Source organism: Myotis myotis, unplaced genomic scaffold (assembly GCF_014108235.1).
Source record: "Myotis myotis isolate mMyoMyo1 unplaced genomic scaffold, mMyoMyo1.p scaffold_m19_p_1, whole genome shotgun sequence".
In the NCBI taxonomy this organism is placed as follows: Eukaryota; Metazoa; Chordata; class Mammalia; order Chiroptera; family Vespertilionidae; genus Myotis; species Myotis myotis.
This window is the reverse complement of record NW_023416313.1, coordinates 160089949-160114212: the sequence shown is the minus strand read 5'-3', so window position 1 is coordinate 160114212 and position 24264 is coordinate 160089949. Positions and strand designations below refer to the sequence as shown.

At 39.9% G+C, this 24264-nt stretch overlaps 1 protein-coding gene across 14 annotated transcripts in view; it reads right to left on the bottom strand.

Moving 5' to 3' along the window:
- The window catches only part of MGA (MAX dimerization protein MGA), a 136951-nt gene that overhangs the window by 64284 nt on the left and 48403 nt on the right, over positions 1-24264 (bottom strand). For all 14 annotated transcript variants that reach the window (XM_036298100.1, XM_036298085.1, XM_036298146.1 and 11 more), the window contains exons 3-7: positions 11511-12456; positions 9860-9938; positions 9624-9719; positions 2456-2587; positions 1909-2013 (exon numbers count right to left, since the gene is read on the bottom strand). In XM_036298100.1, coding sequence (XP_036153993.1) covers positions 1909-2013; positions 2456-2587; positions 9624-9719; positions 9860-9938; positions 11511-12456 — 1358 coding nt within the window. The remainder of the gene's footprint in view (positions 1-1908; positions 2014-2455; positions 2588-9623; positions 9720-9859; positions 9939-11510; positions 12457-24264) is intronic.

The window sequence follows — 24264 nt, the reverse complement described above, 5'->3', positions numbered from 1 at the left end:
ATGACCTTAGTATAGAAACCATACTTAAATAAAAAATTAAGGGCAAAAAAATATATACTTAAATCACACCTCAACAGAATGCCAAGAGATTATTAAAGAGATTGCAGTACCTGGACTATGATATAAATTGCAAGGGAAGCCCTGGCTAACGTAGCTCAGTGGTTAGAGTGTCAGACTGAGCACTGAAAGGTCACCAGTTCGATTCCAGTCAAGAGCATATACCTGAGTTTCAGGTTTGATCCCCGGCCCTGGTTGAGGTGTGTGCAGAAGGCAACCAATCGATGTCTCCCTCACATCGATGTTTCTCTCCACCCCACTCCTCCTCCTCTCTAAAAATCAATGGAAAAAATATCCTCAAGTGAGGATTAAAAAAAGAAAATACAGCCCGGCCGGCATGGGTCCGTGGTTGAGTGTTCGACCTATGAATCAGGAGGTCACAGTTCAATTCTGGGTCAGGACACATGCCCAGGTTGAAGGCTCAATCCCCAGTGTGGAGCGTGCAAGAGGCAGCCGATGGCTGATTCTCTCTCATCATTGATGTTTCTATCTCTCTTTTATCTCCTTCTCCCTTCCTCTCTGAAATCAATAAAAATGTATTTTTTTAAAAAACAGAATCTTTCCTTATAAAAAAAAATCTACAAAGGAAGAAGGCTCAAAAAAAGGAATAGCCCTAGACGGTGTGGCTTAAAGGTTAGAGCATCAGCCCAAGTACCAAAGAGTAGCTGGTTTAATTCCTGGTCAAGGGCTCGTACCTGTGTTGAGGATTTGAACCCCAACCCCAGTCGGGCTGTATGCGGGAAGCAACTAATCAATATGTCTCTCTCATGTAGATGTCTGTCTGTCTGTCTATCTCCCCCCCACCACCTTTCCATTCTCTCTAAAACATCAATGGAAAAAATAGCCTTGGGTGAGAATGAACCCCCCCCCCAAAAAAAATTGACTTTTTAAAAAAAATATTTATGTTATTTATTTCTTACAGAGAGGATGGGAGAGGGATAGAGAGTTAGAAACACTAATGAGAAGGAAACATTGATCAGCTGCCTCCTGCACACCCCCTACTGGGAATGTGCCCGCAACCAAGGTACATTCCCTTGACCGGAATCAAACCTGGGGCCCTTTAGTCCGCAGGCCAATGCTCTATCCACTGAGCCAAACCGATTAGGGCCAAAAATTGACTTTTTAAAGAATGAAAAAGCAAGTTTAGTAGAGAGCACTATTATAGCACTATAAAAAGATTCAAAGATGAGAAAAACTATTTTGAACAAATAAATTTATCTGGTTAGAGTGTAAACTGCCAACAAGTGAATTGGGAAAAGAAAATCAATAGGGATACAGTCAAAATGTTTGGATGAGAAGTTTACTTTGAAGTATAATGCTATTAGGAATCACTATACACTCTGAATTATACAGTTCTGAAATAATAAGGATGCTTTTTATAACTCTAGGAATAACAGAAATAAAGAGCAGTTTTAAAAGTCTGCAAGAATTATTTAAGCTTGACGTGGTTAGGAACTGATCCCCAGGACCAGAGCCATGGGAACAAGGAGAATAAACAAATATCATCAAGACAATTATTTCCAGTTTATTTTAAAGCATGAAAAGAGATGAAGAAAAACAACCAAGACTTACTTTTAACAAAGGCTGTGGTTGCATATTTCAGAACATATTTATAATTTTTTAAAAAGCTGATTACCGCCCTAACCAGTTTGGCTCAGTGGATACAGCATCGACCTGAAGACTGAAGGGTCCCAGGCTCAATTCCGGTCAAGGGCATGTACCTTGGTTGTGGGCACATTCCCAGTAGGGGGTGTGCAGGAGGCAGCTGATCGATGTTTCTAACTCTCTATCCCTCTCCTTTCCTCTCTGTAAAAAATCAATAAAGTATATATTTTTTAAAAAGCTGATTACCTTCATTCCTAGATGCAGAAGCTCCATGAAACTTTCCCCTCCATCCCTTTATCTTGGTGAAGTCATTGGTCTTTCCTGTTCTAGATACAAAGGGAAATCCAGCATCTATAAAAGAAAAAGTAAAAGAGATGAAAAATCCTAGTAAGTCAATATTTAATATCTAATTAATTCTTAAGACTTTATCTGAAATTTATAAATCATTAAGACTATGCCACTAGATCAGGGGTGGGCAAACTTTTTGACTCGAGGGCCACAATGGGTTCTTAAACTGGACCGGAGGGCCGGAATAAAAGCATGGATGGAGTGTTTGTGTGAACTAATATAAATTCAAAGTAAACATCATTACATAAAAGGGTACGGTCTTTTTTTTCAATAGTTTTATTCATTTCAAGCGGGCCGGATTCGGCCCGCGGGCCGTAGTTTGCCCACGGCTGCACTAGATAAAAGATCTAGCCTAAACTATCCAAAACGTACTTTGTCTCTAACAAAGGTAGCTTTTCATTTATATTCACAAATTTGTTTGACTTCATAAATGTGATGCACTCACCAGGAGAAGCAGGGTTGGTTCCTGTAAGGTTCCAGAAAGGAAAGCTAGTGGCTGGAGCCAAAGGCAGTTGTACTCCCAAGTATTTAAGATCAATGCTCATTGTAGGATCCACTGAATTCAATTTTAAGCCCACTACAAGAAAAAAAGGACCACAAATCATATTGGGAGTTTTTAACCTTCGGTAGGGAGGGAGAGTGGGGGGATAAAGAAGATAGTGCAGAGTAAAATAATGAAATAAAAATTTTGAATGGCAAAGAGACTTTAAGGTGACCCCATGATCCTCACCTCCTGGTATTATATATTTGTATAATTCTCCTCCCTCCTTGAGTATAGGCAGAGCCTCTGATTTGTTTCCAGGCAATGGAATGTGCCAAACGGATGGGATATACATGATTATTTATATGTAATAATATAAGAATAAATGTATCACCCATTTTGCTAGAACTGCAAGAATATAAATTCTGCCAACAACCTCAGGAAAACTGGAAAAATCCCTCCCTAGTCAAGCCTCTAATGAGAAACCAGGCCTAACTTTTGATTACAATCTTGTGAGACCCTAAGCAGAGGACCCTGTTAAGCCATGCCAGACTTCTGACCCACTGAAACTATGAGATAGTAAACATATTGTTTTAAAGTGCTAAGTTTGTGGTAATTTGCTAAGCAACAATAGATAACTAATACACAAATATAGCAGAATTCAGATCTTTTGTGCTTTTAACCTTTTGTGTTCCAGAGACTTTCTAGGACCTCTAATACAAACTTGCCATAGACTGAGCTTATTCCCTGTTTATGGCTACTAATCCTCTAGTTATTATTAATTATATTTATGTTTATTGAGTCTATAAATATTATGACTTATTTGTAGGTTAAAGAGACAATCTTTTGGGAAAGTAGTTATTTTATGTATACTTTTACTTTTTTTGCTTAACAATTTACATCTAACATTTGTCCATGTTGACAGATTTCTCTCTCAATCATTTATTTTCACTGTTATACACTATTCCAGACTATAAATATACTCCAATTTATTCACCATTCTTCTGTCAATGAGATAGTTTCCTATTTTTAACTATTATAAACAATGCTACAGTGTAATTGTATATCATCTACAACAGCGGTTCTCAACCTGTGGGTCGCGACCCCTTTGGGGGTCGAACCACCCTTTCACAGGGGTCACCTAAGACCATTGGAAAACACATATATAATTACATATTGTTTTTGTGATTAATCACTATGCTTTAATTATGTTCAATTTGTAACAATGAAATTGGGGGTCACCACAACATGAGGAACTGTAAGTTAAAGGGTCAAGGCATTAGGAAGGTTGAGAACCACTGATCTACAAGGATGTACATCACACATGTGACCATGTATGAAAGCTTTTCTCTAATGTATTTAGCGTTTCCTTATGCCATTTAACCAGAAGAAGAGACGATACATAATAGCATAAGTTGGTCTTTCAATTGTATTGAATGTTGTGTTTGGCATATTTGTGTCTGCCCAATATATTTTAACACCCTTCCTATACAGCTGCTCCTTTTCCCCCACTATAACTCCTACCTCTTTAAGGCAGGTATTAGAGGCCCCGCCCCGCCCCAGGCCGCGCGCCAGCGGAGATTGGTCCCGCTGAGCGCGGTGGCGGGAAAGTCTGTGGCCGCGGGCTCCCCGGGGATCCCGAGGACCGGTGGGCAGCGGAACGGAAAATCGGAAACCAAGATGGCGGCACAGGGAAACACCGGAGTTAGCTGCCTCAAACAACCACTTCAAAATACAACTAAAAGACGGAACAGACATCGCCCAGAAACACAGGAAGACTGGCTGAGGGGAAATTCTTCAACTAGAAGTAAAGAGAACAGCATACGAGACTCAGAGGAGGCGCAGTGCAGAAAATACAAAGGTGTGGAGGTACACCCAGAGCGGGCTGGTAGCTGAGGGCGCGGTTGTCATTTTCAATCGGGAGGGAGTCTCAGATTCTGAGCTCCAGTTCTGGGCGAGTCTCTAGGGACCCAGACTCAAACGGGAGAAGCGGGACTGTCTGGCATCGGTTGGAACGCGAGGACAGCTTTCTCTCCGAGGTTTGCAGCGGTTGCTGGGACTCTGAGAGGCAGAGCCTCTGGAGACGGGACTGAGAGCAGCCATAACTGCTCCCTCCACCCGCTCTGTTGATCCCTTGCAACCCACCCACCCCGCCCAAGCCCTGCGCAGAACCATTTGCCAGATAGCCTCAGGCAAAGGCTAAATTAGCATCTCCCTAGAGGACAGAAGTTTTCCCACTGCAGACACAGCTGACTCTCACAGCCAGTTGGCCTGGAGGTCAAATCCCCCTAGTATTAACTACAACAATCAAGGCTTAACTACAACAAGACTGCGCACAAAGACCACTAGGGGGTGCACCAAGAAAGCATAAAAAATGCGGAGACAAAGAAACAGGACAAAACTGTCAATGGAGGATATTGAGTTCAGAACCACACTTTTAAGGTCTCTCAAGAACTGTCTAGAAGCTGCCGATAAAGTTATTGGGATCCTCAAGAAATCTAATGAGACCCTCGATGTTATGATAAAGAACCAACTAGAAATTAAGCATACACGGACTGAAATAACGAATATTATACAGATTCCCAACAGCAGACCAGAGGAGCGCAAGAATCAAGGCAAAGATTTGAAATGCGAAGAAGCAAAAAACACCCAAACAGAAAAGCAAAATGAAAAAAGAATCCGAAAATACGAAGATAGTGTAAGGAGCCTCTGGGACAGCTTCAAGCGTACCAACATCCAAATTATAGGGGTGCCAGAGGATGAGAGAGAGCAAGATATTGAAAACCTATTTGAAGAAATAATGACAGAAAACTTCCCCCACCTGGTGAAAGAAATAGACTTACAGGTCCAGGAAGCGCAGAGAACCCCAAACAAAAGGAACCCAAAGAGGACCACACCAAGACACATCATAATTAAAATGCCAAGAGCAAAAGACAAAGAGAGAATCTTAAAAGCAGCAAGAGAAAGAAACTCAGTTACCTACAAGGGAATACCCATACGACTGTCAGCTGATTTCTCAACAGAAACTTTGCAGGCCAGAAGGGAGTGGCAAGAAATATTCAAAGTGATGAATAGCAAGAACCTACAACCAAGATTACTTTATCCAGCAAAGCTATCATTCAGAATTGAAGGTCAGATAAAGAGCTTCACAGACAAGAAAAAGCTAAAGGAGTTCATCACCACCAAACCAGGATTATATGACATGCTGAAAGGTATCCTTTAAGAAGAGGAAGAAGAAGAAAAAGGTAAAGATACTAATTATGAACAACAAATATGCATCTATCAACAAGTGAATCTAAGAATCAAGTGAATAAATAATCTGATGAACAGAATGAACTGGTGATTATAATAGAATCAGGGACATAGAAAGGGAATGGACTGACTATTCTTGGGGGGGGGAAAGGGGTGTGGGGGGTGCGGGAAGAGACTGGACAAAAATCGTGCACCTAGGGATGAGGACAGTGGGGGGGTGGGGGGGTAAGGGCAGAGGGTGGGTGGGAACTGGGTGGAGGGGAGCTATTGGGGGGAAAAAAGAGGAACAAATGTAATAATCTGAACAATAAAATTTTCATAAAATTAAAAAAATAAATAAATAAATAAAAAAGAAAAGACGGGTATTAGAAAAACTACTTTCTAACTTCTCTTCTTTAAAGAATATATTTTTACTGATTTGAGAGAGAAAGGGAGAAAGAGAGAAATAGAAACATCAATGATAAGAGTGTATCACTAATCGGCTGCCTTCTGCACACCCACTGGGGAGAGAGGAATGGGGACCAGCCAGGCACAAATGAGCTCACGAGAGAGGAATGGGGATCAGCCAGGCACAAATGAGCTCATGAGAGAGGAACGGGGACCAGCCAGGCTGCGGCCCGGGAGAGGGACAAGCCGCCCGCCCCACGGTTCTGGAAAGTGGCAGCACCTGCGCCTGTGGCCCAGCCAGGGAGAGGGACAAGTTGCATGCCCTGCGGTCCTGGGCGCCAGCGGCTTGGGCTGCAACCCAGGAGAGGGACAAGCTACCCACCCCGCGGTTCCGGGCAGGAGTGGCTGCACCTGCACCTGCAGCCCAGGAGAGGGATAAGCTGCCCGCCCAGTGGTCCCGGTGCCAGCGGCTGTGGCTGCACTCCAGGAGAGGGACAAGCCGCCCACCCCATGGTCCCAGGCGCCTGAGGCTGCGGTTGGCCCAGGTGAAGCAGGCCTGGGGTCTGGGTGCCTACGACCAGCCAGAGGGAGGGAAGCCCTGGTTCCAGGTTCCTGCGACTGGCTGGAGGAAGGAATCCTGGGTCCCGGGTGTGGGGTGAGGCAGAGGTGGTTAGGGGCGATCAGGCCAGCAGGGGAGCAGTTAGGGGTGATCAGGCAGGCAGGCAAGTGGTTAGGAGCCAGTGGTTCCGGATTGTGAGAGGCAGTCAGACATCCCCCGAGGGGTCCTGGATTAGAGAGGGCGCAGGCCAGACTGAAGGCCCCCCCCCCACGTGTACGAATTTGTGCACTGGGCCTCTAGTATGCATATAAGTTCCCTGGTAAATCCACCCCCCTCCACACACACACACACACCCCTACCTTCCCTCTGAAACTCATCAGTCTGTTCATGGTTCTAGGTCTCTGGATCTATTTTGTTTATCAGTTTATAAAATAAGGCTCTTAATGGGCGCCAGCGGCTTGGGCTGCAGGCGCAGGTGCAGCCACTAGTGCCCGGAACCGCAGGGCGGGTAAGCTTGTCCCTCTCCCAGGTTGCAGCCCAAGCCGCTGGCGCCCAGGACCGAGGGGCATGCGACTTGTCCCTCTCCCTGGCTGGGCCACAGGCACAGGTGCAGCCACTTTCCAGAACTGTGGGGCAGGCGGCTTGTCCCTCTCCCGGGCCGCAGCCTGGCTGGTCCCCGTTCCTCTCTCATGAGCTCATTTGTGCCTGGCTGATCCCCATTCCTCTCTCGTGAGCTCATTTGTGCCTGGCTGATCCCCATTCCTCTCTCCCCAGTGTTGAGTGTCTGTTCCAGCGTGATGGCATGACAACCATTTGCATATTAGCTCTTTATTATATAGGAGGATATTCATAGCCCATGGTCACAGACAGTAGTGTGGCAAAGGCTTGGGAGGAGCAGGTGCGGGGGGGGGGGGGGGGGGGGTCAATCGGGAAAACAACAACAAAATCCAAAGCGGACATCTGTAATACTTACAATAATAAAGATAAATTTTTAAAAAATTAAAAACAAAACCTTATTTTAGCAACTACAATAATAAAAACATTTCCTCTGGCTTAATTTACATTTCTTCCAAAATTTCAAAACAAGCTCCAAAAGCTTTGCAAGTTTTTCAAGTTTTTTCCACTCAAAAATATTTTTAAGTGTTCATTTTCTAAATAAAACTTTTCAGCTAGTAGAAAAGCAAAGTGCACAAAATTTGTGCAAGAGTAGGCCTTCCTTCCCCCAGCTGCCAGCACCGGCTTCCCTCTGGCACCTGGAACCCGGGCTAATTTTACTTTATGTTTCCTGCTTAGTTTCCATAAGCATTTGACTTTGAAGCTCCTTTACACAAAGGAAAAAATTAGATTTGACTCAAAATGTCTATAAGGAAAGGAAAAAACTCAAATCTCAGCCAAGGAAATAATAGGCAAACAAACCACAGCAAAACGCTGGCAGGGATCACTGACATATTCAACTCTAGAGCTAAGACAAAATCATATGTTGAAATTAGGTTACAAAAACACAACATAAATGTTATTTATACATTATCAGACTACATAACTAACGAAAAGTGTAAGTAGGAGGGGAAATAAACTTAAAGGGTAAGTTAACTGATAGGAGAAAGAGAATATTATTTAGAGAAAATAGCAGAAGTGAAAGCTGACAATAAACAATAGCAAATATTATTTGCTATTTTCTATCACTCAAGCCTAACATGATATGACTGCGACTGTCCATTAAAATCCATAGTACCCAGTCCACTTGCATTGAGATTTGCACACTTTAATATCATACCATCAACAGAGTGAAGCAAAAGTTCTTCAAATATTACCATTTGATTTAGAAATTAAATGATCATTTTATAAGTCAACATTCTGTTTGTTAGCAAATAATGCTTACACTCTCAAATAAATGATCTACCACATAATATAAATCAGCCAGACAGTGCTTTGAAAAGAAAATGGACTAACAATCAAAAACTCAATAAACTACTCCAAGAAGCATACTTTAAATTAAAGATATAAGAAACTAAAAATTGGGACATGGCTTACAATCTTTTATTTACATTACAAATGGAAAAATCAGTAGTTACTACAACAGCAGTAAGTGTAATAGATTTCACTATTTTAGAAAAAGGATTTAGCAACATAATCAAGGCCAAGATAATCTATTACAACAAAACAAATAATAATGAAAAATTTAAAGTGAGTCCCAAGCAATACATAAAATATATAAAATGTTTGCAGCCACAAAATGAGAAAAAATATTCTATTTATACACCTAAATGTATTACTAAGCATATAAAAATATATGGGACCTTCCCCCCCCCAAAAAAAAACCTCACAAAAACAACAGCCAAAATTTAAAAGATGAGACATAGGGAGGAAAATACTGTATTATAAAAAAGCAAAGAGAAAACACCACTTTCTTATGATACATTTTTTAATGCATAAGATATGTTTCACAAAGATGAGACAGTGTCTACAGAATAGGGTTTCTCTTAGGGTATAAAAAACCTAGAAATGTTTTTAAGTTAAGTGGGAAAATCATGGAGGGAGAAAAGAGAAAAATTCAAGTTAAGAGAGGCACTGAAAATAAATGAAATCAAGGATGCAGGGAAAGGAGGTAAAACAAAAAAGGGAGGAAGGAGAAACAAGGCATAAGAGGGGAAAGCGAGTGGAAGGAAAGGAGAAAGAGAACAAATTTTTTTTTTTTTTTTTTAGAAAATACTAAAGGCCCAGTGCACGAAATTCATGTACGGGTAGAGTCCCTAAGGCCTGGCTGGCGATCAGGGCCTTCCTTCCCCTGGCTGCCAGCTGCTGGCCGTGGCCTTCCTTCGTTCTGCACCACCCCTGGTGGTCAGCGCACGTCATAGCGAGTGGTTAAACTCCGAGTCAGTAGAACTCCCAAGGGGACAATTTGCATATTAGCCTTTTATTATATAGGAGGATTACCTTCTTGAAGACCAGGATGTATCACTTGCTTATGCCTCAAGGCTTTCAAATCTTCTATCAATTCTTTTTCCAACTGGGAAATTCTTGCTCTGCAATCTATTCAGAAAACAAATAATGATAAAGTAGAATAGTACGTACTACAGAAAAACGTATGTACTACAGAAAAATGAACATTGCATATTTCATTCCAAGAGCCAAATTCCAAATATATCTCTTTTTATATCATTATATAATACCTGGGTCATTTGTGGTTGATGCCTGAAGACTAGAGTGCTCTTCTGTTGTCCCATCAACTGCATGAATGTCTAGAGCTTCCTATATATAAAACAAAAATGTAGCTCATATCACTTCTAAAAGTTTAAAAGTAAACCAGAAACATTTTTCGTTTTGATACATTTTGATATTTTCTAAATATTACATCACTTTAATAATCAGAAGAAAAAGCAAATTATCTGAATATATTCAGTTAACTGATCTAAACTATATTATGCCAATTTGCATAAAGACTTCTTAAAGTTTACATAAAGATAGGCTACATAAAGGTAGCTTAAGACCCAGTAGAAAGCATTCAACCTCTGTGTAGCCAATTTAGAACTACAGATTAGGCTTCTATAAAAATCTAAACAAAAAATAATCTAATTATAATGTAGGAGTAAAATAAATAAACCATTGATGTGTAAAACAGCATAATTAATAAGACCATTAATATGTGGTTCTCCAGTGGCACTCTGCTGTTCCTGATAAAAATCAGAGGACTGTCCTGGACGGTATAGCTCAGTTGTTAGAGCGCCAGCTCAGACACCAAAGGATCTCGGGTTTGATTACAGGTCAAGGGCACATACTTGGGTTGCAGGTTTGATCCCTGCCCTGGTCAAAGCACATGTGGGAGGCAACAATGGATGTGTCTTTCTCACATTGATGTTTCTCTCTCTCTCTCTCTCTCTCTCTCTCTCTCTCTCTCTCTCTCTCTCTCTCTCTCCCCTCCCCCTTCTTCCCCATCCCCCTCTTTTCCTCCCTTCCATTCTCTCTCTCTTAAAAACAAATAAAGGGAAAAAATATACTCAGAGGACTAACAACAACAAAAACGCAAAAAAAAAAAATCTGGGGAGCCCAGCCAGCTTGGCTCAGTGGTTGAACTTTGACTTGTGGACCAGGAAATCAGGGCATATACCTGGGTTGTGGCTTGATCCCCAGTGTAGGGCATGCAGGAGGCAGCTGATCAATGATTCTCTCTCATCACTGATGTTTCTATCTCTCTCACCCTTCCTCTGAAATCAATAAAAAAATATATATTAAAAAAAAAAAAAAATCAGGGGATAAGGTGTCCCAAAAAAGTTAGTAAACTTTTCATGTACTTATGCCTTTTTAAAGTCCATAATAATGAAAATTCCAGTTAAGATCTGAAGATTTTTTTAAATTCCAGCTACACTGCACAAAAATCATGAATTCATATCAAAGCAGACATAAATTTTTTTTATCTTTACTGTTGAAAGCATTACAGATATCCCATTCCCCCGCACCCCCAATGACCTCTTCTAGCCCGCACTAGCCTCCTGCCCCTAGGCCTTCACCACACTATTATCTGTGTCCATGGGTTATGCATATAAGCATATAAATTATTTGGTTAATCTCTTCCCACCCACCCACACGTGCCTTCCCTCTAAGATGCAAAAGGTAGATATAAATTTTTAAGTTCATTCACACAAAATATCATGACACCTATTAACTAAACCAAACATTTTGGAGACACTCAGTTCCCCATGCACACATCCTCCTCACATAATGGATGCATTCACAAAAACTAGATTGTAAACTGGTTATCAGCCAGGTATACAATTCAATAATAATTATTTGGCCTTAGAAAGAATGCTGAAATAACAATCTTACCTTCGATTCAAAGGAAACAAAGAGAACACCATCCACGTCTTCCAGATCAGGCTTCACATCTGGAAAGGTACTCCCAGAGCCCATAGGAATGCTCTTGGTAGAAGTTAAAGATTTTCCCGTGTGTTTAGGTGGTCGCCCTGCCTTAGAGAGTTTCAATTTTCGTGGCCTTCCTCTTTTTCCACTGACATTTGTAGGGGCATTCTGATTAGTATTCACAGTCTTGGAAGCTGCAGCAATCTTAAGCATAGTTGCTTTCTTTCTGCCCAAGTCCTCTTTTGCTAAAAATGAGTCCCCAGGTGAACTCTTTGAACTGTCAATTATTCTTTCTGTATTCATGCAGTCAGAAATATCAGGATATTTCCATTGAGGCTCTTTAAGTAAAGGATATTTTTGTACCACTCTGAGATCTGGTGAATATTTTCTAAAACCATTTTCTGATTCCTTGCCTAAGCAGAAGCCAGCCTCATTGGAATTTTCAATGTACGTAGGCAAATAGTCTAATTCTGTCAACATAGATTTATCCTTCCGAGATGTAGAAATCATGTTATCAGGGAGCTCAGAAATCTTCACTGTGCTTTTGGTGACAGCACAGGGCTCCAGACAAACTACTGGCATCTTTCCAGCGTCTAATTTGAACATTTGAGCTTTAGCAACACCTGATGGGCTATTTGGTAGCCATTTAGAAGACGGATGGTCAGCTCCTAGGTTATCAACTTTATTGTGCCTCTTTAGCTGTTTCTCTAATATAGGATCATCATCACTGTTTGAGTATACATCTGTTTCCTCATCCGTCTCTTCCTGTTTCACAGTGACCCCTTCTGGAAACTCACCAAGGTCATAGTCGTAATCATCTAGAGGTTCCTCTTTAATGACAACATTGAAATTTCCATTTGGGTCTACTGGTGATGCTACATGGGTACTGTCTTCAAAATTGTTGGCAACATGTCTGGAGAGACAGGGAAGCGAGGGTTAAAAAGGGCAGTCCTTCCATAAATAAGACTCAGGAGAGAAACAAAAGGTTTTTAAAAACCAAGTAACATCAGATTTTGTAAGAGAAACACTTTGTAGAACATAAGGATCTCAAAAGCACTTTATCAACATCACACTTTTATATTTTCTGTCAATTTCTCACAAAAGTATATATATAATAAAGAGTAAAGTTTTTGTTTGTTTTGTTTTATATGTATATTTTTTATTGGTTTCAAAGAGAGAAAGGAGAGGGAGAGAGAGACAGAAACATCAATGATAAAAGAAAATCAATTGGCTTCCTCCTGCATAACCCCCACTGGAGATCAAGCCCCAAAAACCGGGCACAAAATCCGGGCATATGCCCCGATCAGGAATCAAACCGTGACCTCATGGTTCATGGGTAGACACTCAACAACAAGCCACATCAGCCGGGCATAAAGAGCAAAGTTTTAACAAACAACCCTCTTATCACTAAATCAAAAAGTTATAACACTTATTTTCCTAACTAGAGTCCCGGTGCACATTCATGCATGGGGGGGGGTCCCCTCAGCCCAGCCCAGCCTGTGCCCTTTAGCAGTCCAGGAGCCCTCAGGGGATGTCCAACTGATAGCTTAGGCCCACTCCCCATAGGCACATCCTTAGCTCTGCCTCGGAGGACATCCATTGGACATCCTTAGCTCTGCCTCGGAGGCGGGAGAGGCTACTGTCACCGCCATGGTACTCGCCAGCCATCAACCTGGCTTGTGGCTAAGTGGCACGCCCCCTGTGGGAGTGCACTAACCACCAGGGGGCAGCTTCTGCATTGAGCGTCTGCCCCCAGGTGTTCAGTGCGCATCATAGCGACCGGTCAGTCCGCCATTCGGTCAATTTGCATATTACTCTTTTATTATATAGGATAGTATTTTTCAGATACACTCAATTTTGAAAGTCAACTAGCACTGAACCAAAATCAAACTCAAGAGAGCTTCAGTGATTAACAATTGCCAATAAAAGCAAACAAATGTCAGCTGCAATTAAGAATTGCACTAAATATCAGGAAGGGCTTTACAAACTGCCTGCTTGATTTTTCCTTTTTAAAAATTAAGACAAAAATCGTAACATAAAATATAACACTCTCAAAAAAAAATATATATATATATATGTATATACACACACACACACATATATATATATATATATATACACACACATATATATATATCACTCTCACCATTTAAAAATGTACATTCCAGTAGTACCTTTTTAGTACATTCACAATGTTATTGCCAAGTGGTTTTAAAGTTGAAAAACTCACTTTCAGTATAAAAAGTCTAGCATTAATTCTTCCAAAATAAAAAGGTAGGGTAGTTGAAGGCAAGTACATATGACCCATGCTGATTGAGTTTTATATAAGTCTTCAAAAAACACAAACATTTTTTTAGTTTCCCACTCTTCCCAATTAACCATTAAAAGCATATAAACTGTACCAATGTATCTTAAGGATGTGTTCGAACTATTCACTAACTCAATTAAAGTCACTGTCTTTGTAAAACTTTCATTTATCTCAAATATGCATAAGCAATCATTTACATTACTGTGTAGTTACTTGTTCCTTGTACAACTTAAGATCTTGACCTTACTTAAAAATCCTTCAATAGAAGACTTTCCCTTCCAGTTAAAATGTTGAAGATCACAAAGATCATCACTTCTGCCATAACAATGAGAAAACACTAGATAAATTAAAAACCCAATTTTCTTTTAAAGCCATTGAAGACCTCTGGACACAAATAAGTCTAAATGAACTGAATTTCAGAGAGGAACCAGCCTTCTCTAGGTGACAGATTGCTAATGCTTTCAACACTGAGTAGCATTTACACTGCTTGAAGCACAAGTGAACAGAGAAAAAAAGCAACTATAGGAAAAAAATCTTTGTTGGGACACAGAGAAACCAGTCTCTTTTCATGCCTGAGGATGAGCACACTAGAATCTGGAGGACCCCCAAAAAGAAAACTAGTCCTCATTCCCACCAATTATCCTCCAGGGGACTTCTGAAAAATAAGCAGAAGTGATGCAGCAAGGTTGGCCTGAAAACAGAGAACTTGTAGTCTCCTAGCGCTTAGATCCCAAGCCCAATCCCACCCTCAACATCTCAAATGTGAGGTGAGTTAAAATTTAATAAAGTAAATCACCTAAACAGAATAGGCATGTAAAGGTTAGGCTGCTGAAAATTAAAGACCAAGAGAAAAACCTTATAAGCAGTGGAGGAAAAAATGACATTACAGTGGAGGATCGACAATGAGAACAATAGACTGACTACTCATTGGAAATAATGAAGCCAGAAGACAGTAGAATGACACCCATCATAAAGTATTGACAGGGCCAACCTAATGTTCTGGATCTAGCAAAAGAAGCCTTTACACCTGAAGACATTTTTAGGCAACTGAGAGAACTCAGACTGTACAAGAAATACTATCTCCTAAGATCAGAAACAAGACAAGGATGTTAGCTCTCACTACTTCTACTCAATTGTACAAGAGGTTCTACAAAGGTAATCAGGCAAGAAAAATAAATAAAAGACCTCCAGATTAAAAAGGAAGAAGTAAAATTCTACAAATATCCCATGTGACCAAATATCCCATTTTATGTAGACAATTCTTAAAAATCCACTAAAAAAACTATTGGTATAAATTAGTTGGGCAAGATTGAAGAATCCAAGATCAATTCACACACACACAAAAATTCTACTTCTACACACTAGGAATAAATGTCAACAGTAAAATCAAGAAAACAATTACATTTGCAATAGCATCAACAAGAATAAAATACTTAGGAATAAGCTGTATAAGACTTGCACACACACACACACAAAACTACAAAACAGCCCAGCCAGGTAGGGCTCAGCAGCTGAGTATCAAACCCAGGAACGAAGAGGTCACCGGTTCAATTCCCAGTCAGGGCACACACCCAGGTTGTGGGCCTGATCCCCAGTGAGGGGCCTGCAGGAGGCAGCCGATCAATGATTCTCTCTCATCATTGATATTTCTACCTTTCTCTTTCTCTCTCTTCTTCTCTGACATTAATAAAAAATATTTTATAAAAAAACTACGAAACATTGCTGAAAGATATAAAAGGTGACTTTAAAAAAAGGGACAAATATCCCATGTTTATACACTGGGAGACTTAATATTGGTAAGATAGCAATATTCCCTGAAAATTATCTGCAGTGTTTTTTGTTTGTTTTTTAATGATCTGCAGTTTTAACACAATCTCCCACGTCAAGATCCACCTGGGATTTTTTGGGAAAATGACAAATTGATCCTACAATTAATAAGAAAATGAAAGAGAACCCAAAAGAGCCCCCCAAAATCTTGAAAAATAAAAAGTTCTCTGAGGACCCATAGTTCCCAATTTCAAAACTTATTACAAAGGTACAGTAATCAAAACAGTGTTATACGGCTTAAGGCTAAATATCCAGATCAACTGAACAGAATTCAGAGTCTAGTAATAAGCACACACATTTATATAAACTGATTTTTTCAATTGCCAAAGGTACCAAGACAATTCAATGGGGGTAAGAATGGGCTTATCGCCACCCAAAACTGTTTCCACATGAAAACTTGACACAAATTTTCATGGCAACATTATTCTTAATAGCCAAGTAGTGGAAACTTTAATGTCTATCAACTGATGAATGGATAAAATGTTTTATCTACACAATATTGTTCAGCAATAAAAGGAATGAGATATGGATACATGCTACAACATGGATGAACTTTGAAAACATTACATTAAGTAAAAGAAACTAAGCACAAAAAACTACATGTAATTCCATTTATACAAAATGTCCAAAATAGGCAAATCTAAAAGAAAAAGGAGACTGGTGGTCACGGATGACTGAGGTGGGGTTGAGGAGTGGCTGAGAAAAAATGGGGAGTGACTAATAGAGAGCACAGGTGTGTGTGTCTGTTAGTTTGTTTTGGGGGAAGATGAAAATGTCGTAAAAATGACTGTGTTCATAGCTACACAATTCTGTAAATATACTAAAAACCACTAAAATATACACTTTAAAGCAGGGGTGGGGAACATCCAGCAGGGCATATAAGGCCTGCAAAATCAGTTGGTCTGGCCTTGCCAAGGCACTAGAGGTGAGTTAATTAAATGTTTGACCAAGTATAGCAGGCTAATTTTTAAGTAGATAAATTTGTATGGTCTGAGAATGAGGTTATATAAATATCCAAATGGCCCTTGGCAGAAAAAAGGTTCCCACCCCTGCTTTACAGGATGAAATTATTACAATGAATTACATCTCAAAGGAAGTTTTTCAGACTGATAGGAAATGAACCAATATCCAAGAACAAATGAAAAGACCCAGGAAAAAATAAATACATGAGTAAATATAAAAGACTGTTTTTCTTATACTTCTTTAAATGGCTACTGACTGTTGAAAGCAAAATAATGTTTTGGGGGTTTATAGCATATATAAGAACATGAACTATAAGGACATTAGCTGTTCATGAACTGTTATATATTAATCTGTGTCCCTCCCAAATTCATACACTGAAACCCTACTTATCAATATACATGAAGGGAGGGTCTTGATGTAGTAATTAAAATTAAGTGAGGACATAGAGTTGGGGAAATCTCTCCCCCTCTATGTGGTAGCGGTCTGCAAGCCATGATGATAGCTCTTAACAGAAAACGCTGCCAAAACCATTATCTTGGACTTTCCAGCCTCCAAAACTGTGAGAAAATAATATTTTCATTGTTTAAGCCACTTAGTCTAGAGTATTTTGTACTGTCAACCTGAGCAGACTAATACTAAAATCACAAAATAAAAATAAAATACCGAGGTATAGCTAAAAAGTCACTAGGCAATGAAAACAGAATTTTAAAAACTCAATTCAAATGAAAACAGAGAAGAGTAATCAAAGCACAGATGAGAGAAACAGAAAATATTAAGACAAAATGCTTAAAATCCAGCCATATAAGTAATAATATTAAATGAACAAAACAGTCCAATTAAAAGAGATTTGAACAGTGGAATAAAAAAAGTCTTAACTGTAAGGTGTTTAAGAAAAACACAATTTAATTCTGAGACACAGATAGATTGAAAGTAAAAGGAAGGAAAAGATAAAATCATGTCAAGAGAAAATCAGAAGTTAATGTGGCTCAATAATCTGAGACAAAGTAGACATTAAAATAAGAATACCATTAGAGCCCTGACCGGTTTGGCCCAGTGGATAGAGCATCGACCTGCAGACTCCAGGGTCCCAGGTTCGATTCCAGTCAAGGGCATGTACCTTGATTGCAGGCACATCCCCAGTGGGAGGTGTGCAGGAGGCAACTGATCGATGTTTCTCTTTCATCGATGTTTCTAACTCTCTATCCCTCTCCCTTCCTCTCTGTAAAAAACTAATAAAATATATTTTTTTAAAAAAAGAATATCATTAGAGATAAAGAAGGGCATTATAGAACACTAAAAACACTATATCCAACTGTATAATATATACATCATTTATAAGAGTATATGAAGTATTCATCAAAACAGATCATATGCTAGGCAATAAAGTCATAATAAATTTTTTTTCCAAGGTTTTTAAGTCACATGTTCTTTGACAAAAATAGAATCAAACTATGAATCAATGACAAATAACACATTAAAATTTATAGATTGCACCTAAAGCAGTGCTGAGAGAGAATCCTATAGCTTTTTAAATATAAATCTAAAATCAGTAACTTAGGGGTTGAAAAAATTTTTTTGTAAATAGCTAGATAGTAAAATTTTTAGGCTTTAAGATCCATAGTCTCTATTACAACTACTCAACTCAGCCACTGAAGCACACACACACACAAAAAGTGAGTAGAGCCCTGGCTGGTTTTGGCTCAGTGGATAGAGCGTCGGCCTGCGGACTCAGGGGTCCCAGGTTCGATTCCAGTCAAGGGCATGTACCTTGGCTGCGGGCACATCCCCAGTGGGGAATGTGTAGGAGGCAGCTGATCGATGTTTCTAACTCTCTATCCCTCTCCCTTCCTCTCTGTAAAAATAATCAATAAAATATTATTTTTTTAAAAAGGAGTAGAGTTGTGTTCCAACAAATGAACACTGAAACTTAAATTTCAACCAGTTAACTGCCATGAAATTTTGAATTTAATTAAAAAAGGGCCACCGCTTGCGTCTATAGACGGTATGGCATACAAATGGTTAAATAATTTTCACACGTGACAAAGTATTTTTCTTCTTTTGCTTTTCCCAACTATTTAAAAATACAAAAATCATTCTTAGTGTTCAGGCCATACAAAAACAGTGGGGCAGTTACGATCCACAGGCCTTAGTCAACCAAACCCTGATTTAAAATAGGCAAATTAAACCAAAAGCAAGTAGAAATACAGATGGGGGGCAGGAGAAATCAATGAAACAGAAAACAATAGAGAAATTAAATTTGTGATCTGAAACCTGCCAATAAAGAAACTCCAGTTTCCCTGATGAAGTCTATCAAACACATAATGAACTGACGTACACTATTACAGTCAATTAATATTTGACAAAGGAGGCAAGAACATAGAATGGAGTAAAGACCGTCTCTTCAACAATGGTGTTAGGAAAACTGGACATACAAAAAGATGAAAGCAGACCACCACTTACAAAATACATAATAAACTAAAAATGGATAAAAGACTTAAATGTAAGGCATGAAACCATAAAAATCTTACAAGAAAATATAAGTAGTAAAATTTCAGAAAACTCATGTAGCAGAATTTTTGCAGATACATCTCCTAGAGCAAAGGAAACTAAGGAGAAAATAAACAAATGGAACTACATCAAAACAAAAAGCTTCTGCAACGAAAGAAACCACCATCAAAATGAAAATGGAATCCACTGTACTAATATCCAAAATATTTAAAGTACTCATAAAACTCAACAAAAGACAAACAATCCAATTAAAATATGGGCAAAAGACCTGAATAGACATTTCTCCAAAGAGGACATATAAATGGGCAACAGACACATGAAAGAATGTTCAAAGTCACTAATCATCAGAGAGATGCAAATTAAAACCACAATCTGCTGAAACCGGTCTGGCTCAGTGGATAGAGCGTCGGCCTGCGGACTGAAGGGTCCCAGGTTCGATTCCGGTCAAGGGCATGTACCTGGGTTACGGGCATATCCCCAGTAGGAGATGTGCAGAAGGCAGCTGATCGATGTTTCTAACTCTCTATCTCTCTCCCTTCCTCTCTGTAAAAGATCAATAAAATATATTTAAAAAAATAATAAAAACAAAATAAAATAAAATAAATAAAACCACAATCTATCAACGGCTATCATCAATAAGTCAACAAACAAGTGCTGGTGAGGATGTGGAGAAAAGGGAACACTAGTTTACTGCTGGTGGGAATGCAGATTGGTGCAGCCACTATGAAAAACAGTACGGAGTTTCCTCAAAAAATTAAAAATGGAATTTCCATTTGCCTCAACAATCCCACTTCGGGGAATATATCCTAAAAACCTCAAAACACCAATCAGAAAGAATATGTGCACCTCTATGTTCACAGCAGCATTATTTACAATAGCTAAGATTTTGAAATAGCCCAAGTGCCCATCAGTAGATTAATGGGTTAAAAAGACTATGGGACATTTACTAGTAAACAACTGAATACTATGCAGCTGTAAAAAAAGAGGGATCTCTTACCCTTTGGGACAGCATGGATGGACCTGGAAGGTATTATGCTAAGTGAAATAAGCCAATCTGAGAAAGATAAATTATCACATGATCTCACTTATTTGTGGAATCTAATGAACAAAATGAATTGACCAACAAAAAAGACCCAAAGCATGGAAGCATGGAACAGATTGACATACCTCGATGTAGGGATGTGGGGACAAAAGATAAATCAAAGGATTTACATAAATATATGTATGCATAGCCCATGGACACAGGCAATAGGATTGTGAAGAACTTGGGGGGAAGGGGAGGAGGAGAGAAGGGTAGGAGAAGGGAAAATTGGAGGTATATGTAATACTATCAACAATAAAATATATATTTTAACAAAACACACAATGAAAAAATACCAATCTTACACAAACTCAGAAAATACATGAGAAGGCAACACTTTACAACTTGTTTTATGAAGAAATCATAATCCTGAAACCAATGTATCAGAAATAAAAATACCAACAAATATCCTTCAAAAACATAGATGCAAAACCCTCAATAAAATATTAGCAAATTGAATCTGGCTATTAAAAAAAAATGTTATCATAACCAGGTTGTGCTTATCTCAGGAATGCAAGGCTCATATAGCCCTAATCCCTCACCCAAACAAAAAAATCAATGTAGCCATATTAAAAAAAAATAAAGGAGTTCTAGCCAATTTGGCTCAGTGGAGAGAGTGTCGGCCTGCGGACTGAAGAGTCCCGGGTTCAATTCCACTCAAGGGCACATGCCTGGGTTGCGAACTTGATCCCCAGTAGGGGCCTTGCAGGAGGCAGCCGATCAATGATTCTCTCTTATCACTGACTAGAGGCCCAGGGTCCCTAGTGGCTGCCCACTGCTGGCCGGGGACACCTTCCCTTCCCCCAGCCGACCCCAACCCCTGGTTGAACTCCCGGAAGAACTCCCGGTGCAGGGGACAAAAAAAAAGATTTGAAATACAAAGAAGCAAAAAACACCCAACCAGAAAAGCAAAATGAAAAAAGAATCCAAAAATGCGAGGATAGTGTAAGGAGCCTCTGGGACAGCTTCAAGCGTACCAACATCAGAATTAGAGGGGTGCCAGAAGATGACAGAGAGCAAGATATTGAAAACCTATTTGAAGAAATAATGACAGAAAACTTCCCCCACCTGGTGAAAGAAATGGACTTACAGGTCCAAGAAGCGCAGAGAACCCCAAACAAAAGGAATCCAAAGAGGACCACACCAAGACACATCATAATTAAAATGCCAAGAGGAAAAGACAAAGAGAGAATCTTAAAAGCAGCAAGAGAAAGAAACTCAGTTACCTACAAGGGAATACCCATACGACTGTCAGCTGATTTCTCAACAGAAACTTTGCAGGCCAGAAGGGAGTGGCAAGAAATATTCAAAGTGATGAATAGCAAGAACCTACAACCAAGATTACTTTATCCAGCAAAGCTATCATTCAGAATTGAAGGTCAGATAAAGAGCTTCACAGATAAGGAAAAGCTAAAGGAGTTCATCACCACCAAACCAGGATTATATGAAATGCTGAAAGGTATCCTTTAAGAAGAGGAAGAGGAAGAAAAAGGTAAAGACACAAATTATGAACAACAAATATGCATCTATCAACAAGTGAATCTAAGAATCAAGTGAATAAGTAATCTGATGAACAGAATGAACTGGTGATTATAATAGAATCAGGGACATAGAAAGGGAATGGACTGACCATTCTTGGGGGGGAAAGGGGTGTGGGAGATGCGGGAAGAGAATGAACAAAAATCATGCACCTATGGATGAGGACAGTGGGTGGGGAGTGAGGGCGGAGGGTGGGGCGGGAACTAGGAGGAGGGGAGTTATGGGGGGGGGAAAAAGAGGAACAAATGTAATAATCTGAACAATAAAGATTTAATTTTAAAAAAAAATTGAAAAAAAAACAACAAACTATGAACAACAAATACACATCTATCAACAAGTAAATCTAAAAATCAAGGGAATAAATAATCTGATGAACAGAATAAACTGGTTATTATAATAGAATCAGGGGCATAGAAAGGGAGTGGACTAACTATTCTTGGGGGGGAAAGGGGTGTGGGGGATGTGGAGAGAGACTGAACAAAAATCGTGCACCTATGGATTAGGACAGTGGGGGGGGGGGAGCAGTGAGGACGGAGGGGGGGGTGGGAAACGGGTGGAGGGGAGTTATGGGGGGAAAAAGAGTAACAACTGTAATAATCTGAACAATAAAGATTTAATTTTTTAAAAAAATGGGCAAAGAACCTAGGGAGACACTTTTTGAAAGAGGACATACAGAAGGCCAAGAGATATATGAAAACATGCTCAAAGTCACTAATCATCCAAGAGATACAAATCAAAACGGCAATGAGGTACCATCTCACACCTGTCAGAATGGTTACCATCAACAAGCGACAAGTGCTGGCGAGGGTGTGGAGAAAAAAGAATCCTCGTGCACTGCTGGTGGGAATGCAGATTGGTGCAGCCACTATGGAAAACAGTATGGCGTTTCCTCAAAAAATTAAAAATGGAACTCTCATTTAACCCAGTAACCCCACTTCTAGGAATATATCCCAAGAAATCAGAAACACCAATCAGAAAGTATATATGCACCCCTTTGTTCAGAGCAGCACAATTTGTAATAGCTAAGATTTGGGAACAGCCTAAGTGCCCATCAGAAGATGAGTGAATTAAAAAACTGTGATACAAAATAAGCCAGTCGGAGAATGATAAATATCACATGATCTCACTCATTTGTGGAATATGATGAACAACATAAAAACAAAAATAGGCCAAAACCGATTTGGCTCAGTGGATAGAGCATCGGCCTGCGGACTGAAGGGTCCCAGGTTTGATTCCGGTCAAGGGCATGTACCTGGGTTGCGGGCACATCCCCAGTGGGGGATGTGCGGGAGGCGGCTGATCGATGTTTCTCTCTCATCGATGTTTCTGACTCTCTCTCTCCCTTCCTCTCTGTAAAAAATCAATAAAATATATTTAAAAAACAAAAACAAAAATAGAACCAGAGTCATTGAAGCATCAAACAGACTATCAAACCTATGAGGGAAGGCAGTGGGGCGGAGGGGGGGAGGAGTGGGGGGGGGGCATAAGAGATCAACCAAAGGACTTGTATGCATGCATATCAGCATAACAAATGCCCACAGACAGTAGGGGTGGGAGGGCATGTGCTGGGAGGTGGGAGCAGCTGAGGAGAGGTCAATGGGGGGAAAAGGAGACCTGTAATACTTTAAACAATAAAGAATTTTAAAAATAAAAAAAATAAAAAAATAAATAAAGATACGGAAGCAGCCCAAGTGACCATTAGTAGATGAGTGGATAAAAAAAGCTGTGGTAACCTCTCTCTCTCTCTCTCTCTCCCAATTTTTTGGGGGGGAGACAACCAAAATTTTTGGTGGCCTTGTAAAAAAAAAAAAAAAAAAAAAAAGCTGTGGTACATTTACACAATGGAATACTATGCAACTATAAGGAGGAAACCTTACCTTTTGCAACAGCATGGATGAACCTGGAGATTATTATGCTAAGCAAAATAAGCCAGTCAGTGAAAGAGAAATACTACATATTCTTACTTTTACTGGTATGTGGAATGTAATGAATAAACAAAATAGAACCGGAGGCATGGATACATGGAGCACACTGAGGGTGGCAGGAGGACTGGTTGAAGAAGTGTGAAGTGCTTAACCAAAGATCATATATGCATAGCCAATGGACACAGACAACAGTGCGGTGGTGGCCAGAGGGAGGAGGGGTGGGGGCTGCACGGAGGTGGACAAGAGAAGGGAAATGGGGGACCATCTGTAATAGCATCAACAACAAATAAGAGTAAAAGAGAAAAAAAAAAGTACACAGGAAAATTCGTTTAGGTTATGTGCAAATACTCTGCTATCTTATATAATCCTATATAATAAAAGCTTAATATGCATATAGACTGAACGGTGGAACAACCAAACAACCGGTCACTATGATGAGCACTGACCACCAGGGCGTGTGCGTGGCACATGGCGGGTATCAGCCGCGGTGGGATGATGGAGCAGGTGAGCAGGGGTGCCAGATGAAGGCGGGGCACCGGTCGCTGTAATCGGGGCAAACCTCTGGTGGTT